General features: G+C 41.0%; 1 protein-coding gene across 1 annotated transcript in view; it reads left to right on the top strand.

Annotated features, from left to right (window-relative positions):
- The window catches only part of LOC134197848 (ubiquitin carboxyl-terminal hydrolase 46-like), a gene marked incomplete at its 3' end in the record, with an annotated part of 4,562 nt that extends 104 nt beyond the window's left edge, over nucleotides 1-4,458 (top strand). The window contains exons 2-7 of the mRNA XM_062667198.1: nucleotides 1-48; nucleotides 111-231; nucleotides 292-387; nucleotides 2,346-2,545; nucleotides 4,233-4,309; nucleotides 4,375-4,458. The exon at nucleotides 1-48 is cut by the window's left edge and continues 30 nt beyond it. Coding sequence (XP_062523182.1) covers nucleotides 1-48; nucleotides 111-231; nucleotides 292-387; nucleotides 2,346-2,545; nucleotides 4,233-4,309; nucleotides 4,375-4,458 — 626 coding nt within the window. The remainder of the gene's footprint in view (nucleotides 49-110; nucleotides 232-291; nucleotides 388-2,345; nucleotides 2,546-4,232; nucleotides 4,310-4,374) is intronic.
- Between the last annotated feature and the right edge of the window lie 3,042 nt (nucleotides 4,459-7,500).

The following is a 7,500-nucleotide window of genomic DNA, read 5'->3' as shown; positions in this document are numbered from 1 at the left end:
TTCGGGACGTCGTTTCCGCCCAATGAGCGTTATTTCGGGCTTGTAAACGTGAGCCACAAGCTCCAGTTTGATCATTTATTCATTTCCTTCACTCTCTGTTATCGTTCTAGTTTGGAAACACGTGCTACTGCAATTCTGTGCTACAGGCGCTTTTCTTTTGCGTACCATTTCGGAACAACGTTTTGCGGTGCAGTTCAGCCACGTCAAAGAAGAAAGAGAACCTCCTCACATGTTGAGTGGCATTTCTCTGTTGTTCTTGTCGTTCGTGTGACGGCCTGATGGTGTGTGAAGGTCTGGTCGACTTGTTTAGCAGCATAGCTTCACAGAAACGTCGTGTGGGCGTGTATACTCCGAAGAAATTTGTGTCTCGGTTGAAGAGGGAAAATGGTAAACTGCAGATGTGTTTGGATTGTCTGCTTGTTGTCTGTTTGTTGCCTGTCTGTCTGTCTGTCTGTCTGTCTGTTTGTTGCTTGTCAGTCTGTCGTCTGTCTGTCTGTCTGCCTGTCTGTCTGTCTGTCTGTCTGTCTATACATATATTTCAAACATCAAACTATAATACATATCAAAGGGCAAAAAAGTAAAGTTTGCAAGCTACATGAAAATACACATGTGTACGCATAGCAGCTAAAAATTATGCTGCTACTCGGCTTTCAGCCAACTAATGGCTAAAAAACTGGGTGCTGCTAGAGTCCAGTTTAAATTCTTCAGTTGCACAGAGTGCCAATGCTTTTCTTCTGATGACACTGGCATTGCATCTTTGCAGTTGGATTGCAAATAGTTTCCTCCAAACATCTAAGAATTCTGGAGGATTGGGTCGACCAAATTTACGTGATGACTGCTCTGCCAACTTTTGAAGGAACTTCTATGCCTCTTTGCCCCATCTTCCATAGTGCTCCAAGACCAAAGGAACCAGGGAAACAGATGTGCCACCAGGAAGTCTCTCTCTGGAATGCTTTCTCTCTTCTTGCCGCTTGGCTGCTGCTCCATCAATCTCAGCTGACTTAGGGAAGGTGTCTGAGCTCCAAGGGTGAGCTAATGCAATATCTAATTCAATAGTAACCCCTGAAGCTGAGTCAAGCACCACAAGGTCGGGTCTACAATCAGAGCTAGAATGAAGATGTCTTGCTTCTCGCTTGAAGTGTGCATGTACATCTCGAAGGCAATCTCCCCAAGTAGCAGCAATGGTGTTATGGACCAGACTGGCCATCTGCCTGTTTTGCAGGTCAACAGGTGATAACCACCGTTGTCCAGCTGAGCACCACAGTTACATGATCCAGACCAATCAGACAGGGGAATGGGCATCCCCAGACGAAGAAGAGTTGCCAAATGAAAATTGTAAGTAGATAGTGTGAACTCTTGATTGGTTGGTAAGGCAGACAACCAGGCACCTGCACTCGTACCCCGGACAGATCTCAGTCATGCAGCGTCATGTGCTCTAACAGCACTGGACAAAAGATTCTCTGAATTGACTCGAGCTTGGTGTTTGGAAAGCTGAAACTGCAACTTACCTGTCTGTCTGTCCGTCTGTCTGTCCGTCTATTTATCTATCTATCTATGTACCTGTTTGTCTCTGTGTGTGTCTGTCTGTCTGTCTGTCTGTTTGTCTGTCTGTCTGTCTATTTATCTATGTATCTATGTACCTGTTTGTCTGTCTGTCTGTCTGTCTGTCCGTCTCATCAATCAATACTAAAGACTGTCCAGACATTACGATGTTTGATCTAATACTGGACAGAATTTGGATCTTGATGTTTCACTTGCTCATCTATGGAGTCAGGTTATTATTAAGAGGGCTAGAAGGAAAAACGTTCATACTGCCACAACAGAAGAAGAAAAGAAAATGAAAAACGTTCAGAAGAGCTTGTTTCAGGAGAGTATGTATAACCTCATCCCCATACTCACATAGGTTTGGCAGTGTGCAGTTCCCGTATGACACTTTCTTGACTGTGCCATTCAAGGCCAAGTCTATTAGCTAATCTATGACTTTGTTGTTTGCAAGAACTGGTTTGCTTTTAACAAAATTTTACCGTATGTATAAGTACAGTCTATATGAAAATAGAGTATCTGTCTGTTTGTCTGTCTGTCTTGTTTGTCTGTTTGTCTGTCTGTCCTGTCTGTCTGTGTCTGTCTGTTTGTTTGTCTGTTGCTCTGTCCGGCCGTCTGTCTGTTTGTGTATTTGTCTGTTTGTTGGTTTGTTTGTGTGTCTATCTGTCTGTTCTGTTTGTCTGTCTGTCTGTCTGTCTGTCTTCTGTCATTTTGCTGTTTGTGTAAACCTGCAGTTGCTAATTTGTGTACTGTAAATATTTTTTGCGTGCGTTCTTTGCTAAAACAATGTACATTTGATTTAGAGCTATTTGACAACATGCAGCAACAGGATGCCCATGAATTTCTGAACTACCTGCTCAACACCGTGGCAGACCTGGTCACAGTTGAGACAAAAACATCTGGAGCTGAAAGCAAAGCCAGCGATGCATCAGTCAAGACATGGGTCCACGAGATCTTCGAAGGCGTACTAACAAATGAAACTCGCTGCTTGACATGCGAAACGGTCAGTCTTTGCTTGTAGTTCGTCATCATACTTTCATCTTTTTGTGTTGCTGTCTTGTTCTTGTTATGCTCACTTGCATGTCTCAACGTCTGTTAATTGCAGTCTCTAAGGTCAGTTTTTGCTCTACTACGGTATTATCTCTGATACAAACACGTCCTTCTTATTTTCTTCAAAGTGCCTGATAGATGTGTCTTTACTAGAGACGTGTCTTTGTTAGAGACTGCGTTTTATATAGTTTCATTGTGCTTACATTAACAATACAATTTAGCTATCATTACCATCCAATACGCTACGTTTGACTACTGGTATACTGGTAATAGTGTGATATGTACTTTTATTGGAGACTGTGGCTTTTATTCTTTGGATGAGGTCACGAAGTGTAATTTTATTAGAGAAGTAACTGTATTGGACTATGTGATTATATTAGAGATAATGCTGTAGTCACTGACGTGTAAAGACAACAAGTTAGTTGGCAGCAAATAGGTTTACTGGTCATTCATGCATTTCTCCAAATGGGTCTGATAATCAAGATCCACTTTTTAGCATGTAGTTCTTGTTTTTTTAAGATGCGGTAGCAACATTGGTTCATATCCTGACAAAGTAATTGTGAACGTTTGTATACCTCGCCTCAAACAAATTTGCAAACAGTTTGATTGTAAGCTTACTGCTTTGTACAGTGTTTATATCACATTCAGGTGCAAGCATTCAAAGAACATACTGCTTGGTGTCTCACATCCAAGCACCATCTACAACTGCATGGTTTCCAGTTTATATGTAGTGTTGCTATTTTTTGGTCCGACATTATTGTCATATCCGTAAAGATTGCATTTCTCTCAGAAGAGATTTTAGTCTTGATGATTCTATTCCCAGCATTTAGTTATCTTAGTCGTCGTTGTTACTGTAATTCCTCGAACAGTAAACCGTAGATCTGATCAGTGTGAAAAATAGTAACCCATGTGCAGTTAAACCTGTGCCTTAGATGTCAGAGACTGCGACATTGCGCATGTTTAGTATTTCAAATTTAGTATAGTTTGACGGAAGAGACACAGTAAGACAAAGATGAAGACAATGATCATGACAATGAGGACAGTATGGTTTTATGATGAGGACACTGAGTAAACTACTGGTAACTGAATAGGGGTTACCCTAACTGTTTGAATGCGTCAAGATTGTGTTCCTCTAATAGTTGCATAACTCTTTACTTCAACTTGAACCACGATAGCAGACATTGAAAAATAGTAACTCGTGCTCGATTAGTAATCCTGCTTAAATAGTAACTCATAGCTCTGATCAGTTTGAAAAAATAGTAAACCACGGGTTACTATTTGCGAGGAAATACGGTATGTTTAGACATGTACCCTTACTGGTTACTAATACACGAACTGGTTACTGGCTAATAACAATTTATAGTCAGTTGCCATATGAAACGTTTAGTCTCCATGGCCATTAAAGTAGTTCCTACTTACTAAGTTGGGGGTTGTTTTGTATGTTTTTCTGCTCACCTACTCATGACACTTATTCCACTCACCTGCTTGACACTTGATTTATTTGTGTCCATGTTTCTGCTGTGTTTGTTATAATGCTGTTTCTATTTGCTTGCTGTCTCCATCTTTTCTTGTTTGCATTTCTCTTGTTGAGGGGGGGGGGGGGGAGGGCATGGAGTAGTTCCATATTACACTGTGCTTAGGTAAGGAGTAAAGACGAAGAATTTCTGGATCTTTCTGTTGATATTCAGCAGCATTCGTCAATAACGTGTTGTCTAAAGTGAGAGCCCAAAGTTGTTCAGCGGGAGCACTCATCGAAGCATATTAATTTTTGTTGATATTTAGGTGTTTCTCTGGAACAGAGACACTGTGTTCTCAGTACAAATATTTTTGTGATACATGTTGTAGCAAACAAGAAGCCACCAAACGGTATAATCAATCATTGGAGGTTTTCTAAATTTAATTATTATGTGTGAACTTGTAGCATAGTTTGAATACTCTAAATCAAGTAAATTTCATAAGTAAAAAAGTCAAAAATTAAAACGTTTTTAGGAGCAATTTGATTTGAAAACATGCTTGAAGGCTATGCTGAAAACAGCTTTAATTAAGTTACTACTCACAGTAAGAATGACGGAATTGCGAGGGCACAACTTCTACGCATGTGCCATTGGTATTGTAACATAACTCTTATGAACCATGTCACTGGTGGTGTGACTGAAAGCAATAATTTGCAGCTTAAAAGGTTTAAGGCTCGTACAATCTCGTTTCTGCCAGACCCGACAGGGATTGTCAAGTTGGGATAAGGTAGCCTTGTCCCCAGACTCACGTGAGCCTGGCAGTGATCGGTTCCTGTATGACACTTTCAGCCTTCCGTACTGGATACTGCCAGGCTCATGTGAGTCTGGGGACGAGGCTAGGCTAAGGCTAGTGCCTTGGTTTGGCGCCAGGAATGCATCCTGGTGCCCAACGGAAATGACACGCCCATGCAGACACACCTGCCTACCTACCTATACTTAATAGTTATAACATGGGTGGTAGGGATGTTGGCGTGCTATATGACCCGAAGTTGTGAGGGCTTATCACCGAGATAATTGGACGAGGTCCAATTATCAAGGTGTTAAGCGCTCACGGCTGAGGTGTCTTATTATGCCAACATCTCGACCACCCATGTTATAATTGATTGATAACATATCAACTTGACTGTTTAGTGCACCCTTAATTGAATAAATGGTTATTGTGGGAAGAGGTGTTATATGGTTGACCTCAAGTGTTATATCATGACCTCGGGTGTTATATCGCTGATATAACACTTGCAATGGACCAATGAGCACACCTAAAGGTCACATGATATGTTATAAATAGTACATACACACATTTATACATTTTTTTGTTTACAAGGACCCTTAGGGCCCAGGTTAGATCCTGCAATCACTATTCTGCAATCTAACACCGCAATCTAACACTGCAATCTAACACTACTGTAGCAGAAGTCACTATCAGAAATCACTATGATGTACTTTACTCTTGCTGTACTTGCTGTAGATACTTGCTGTAGACAGAACCTGACACTCCGGAGAGAGAGGCAATTGTATGCTAGTTCCTTGCCCAAGGGAATTTATGTATGTGGCCCTCCCGCACTCAAACTCTGACCCGAAGGTCCCGGATGTTGCCAATCTCCAAATGTACACTCTAACCAATTGAGCCATATACATACATACATTTATACATACATACATATACAACATTTACATACACACATACATACATACATACATACATCTAGGGCGTCACGTGGGTCTCAAAAGTGAGAGGCTCATCAATAAATTTGAACAAGTGATGTCAAAACTAAGATGTTTTAATTAAGACTGCTTGATTCTCAAACAACACGAGATTAAATACAATAATAATATTAATGCACCATGCCCTCAAAGTGGGGGCTAGCACTTACTTTAGTACATAGGATGTGACGCCCTTGCATGCATACTCATGTACATATGTATGTATCATCATGGTACATTCAATCATGATGTCTTGTGTTCAGTCACAGTCGTGACGTCACCATCTGATTGAATAGCTTCAATCCTTGGTGCCAAATCTTTGCTTGCTTGGTGCCAAGACCAGCCTCTGGCCTGTGTCACCATAGTGCCAGTTGGCCACCCCTGCCCAAACAACGAGACCAATCACGAGTCTGCTGTAATATGTGAGAAGGCCAACGAAGAGATTGAGGCTCAACAGTCGTTCTCCAGTGGGACTAGTGGGAAGGGGCATAGAAAATTTCTCATTACAACAATGAACAGCGAGCTGATTTTCAGGAAAATTATGAAGCGATTAAACTTGGGAAATTAGTTGGTCCTTACAAAATTAACAAAATTAAAGTGGCTTAAAATATACTTGATTTAGAGTAAGTAACCATACCTACTTAAATAACGTTCCATCCTTGTCTTTCACCAAGTCTGTATGGGCTTTACATTATTTATTGCTGTAGACCACATGTTTACTAGAACTAAAGAGTAGGTTGTCATACGTAGGGTCTGCAGTCTGAAGCTCAGTTAGTGTTGATTAGTGCAACGACAATATTCAACTTGAATTAGTCAGCAACGTTTGTTTGGTATTATTGAAATTTTAAAGTTATCGGTGAGGTCTTGGTACATACTTTACCATGCTGCTCAACCTCAGAAGGTAAAGAGTTACTCGAATGATTACAGTAGATAGCAATTTCTTGTGTTAAATTGGTCTGTGAGGCTGTCAGTTTGTCTCTCAAATTGACAATTCTCTATGTTTTATTGTTGAGGCATCGTTTGACTAACTTGTAAAAGTAACTATGACAAGTAGTTGCATGTCTGATGAACGATATCCTGTAATCTTGTTTATCTAATCACGTCTGTATACAAGGCAGCATGGAGGGTTGAGTGTGTGAGATGACAAATGTGTAGTGTGGTTACAATACTGTACTGAGAGGTGACTATTCTGGAAAGAAACAGGTGAGTGTTACCATGTAACGTTGAGTCACAAACTTGTACCAGATATCACTGCAATGACGAGTGTCTTGCTGGCATTTGTGTGCTTTTCTGTTTGAACATTTAAGGCTATGAGCATCTGTTGTGTTGTATGTGACATCATTTCTTTAACGAGTGGTGGGATAAGGGAAAGTCAAACAAGCAGTGGTTGGGGATCCAAGGGATTACACAGTGTCAGAGCCCTGACTGTCGCACTTTTTTTTGGTCAGCGTGTTTTGTGAATAGTCTGGCATATTCAGACATCAGCATACTCTATCCATTGGTGTAGTGTTGGGGAGGGGGGGTGAGGAGGCTAAGGCCTCCCCTGTCTTTGTAGCCGTTTTCCCTCAGGTTACCAAACAGTGAGATGAATCTTTGTCCATCACACTGTCCCGGCAATGGCAGATGTTCATACTGTTGCAAGTAAAAAGAAAAATGGGCATGGCTTTGAAGTGTCATCAAACTTGAGGACCAC

This window comes from Corticium candelabrum (assembly GCF_963422355.1).
Source record: "Corticium candelabrum chromosome 14 unlocalized genomic scaffold, ooCorCand1.1 SUPER_14_unloc_1, whole genome shotgun sequence".
Classification (NCBI taxonomy): Eukaryota; Metazoa; Porifera; class Homoscleromorpha; order Homosclerophorida; family Plakinidae; genus Corticium; species Corticium candelabrum.
This window is presented reverse-complemented; position numbering and strand designations above follow the sequence as displayed.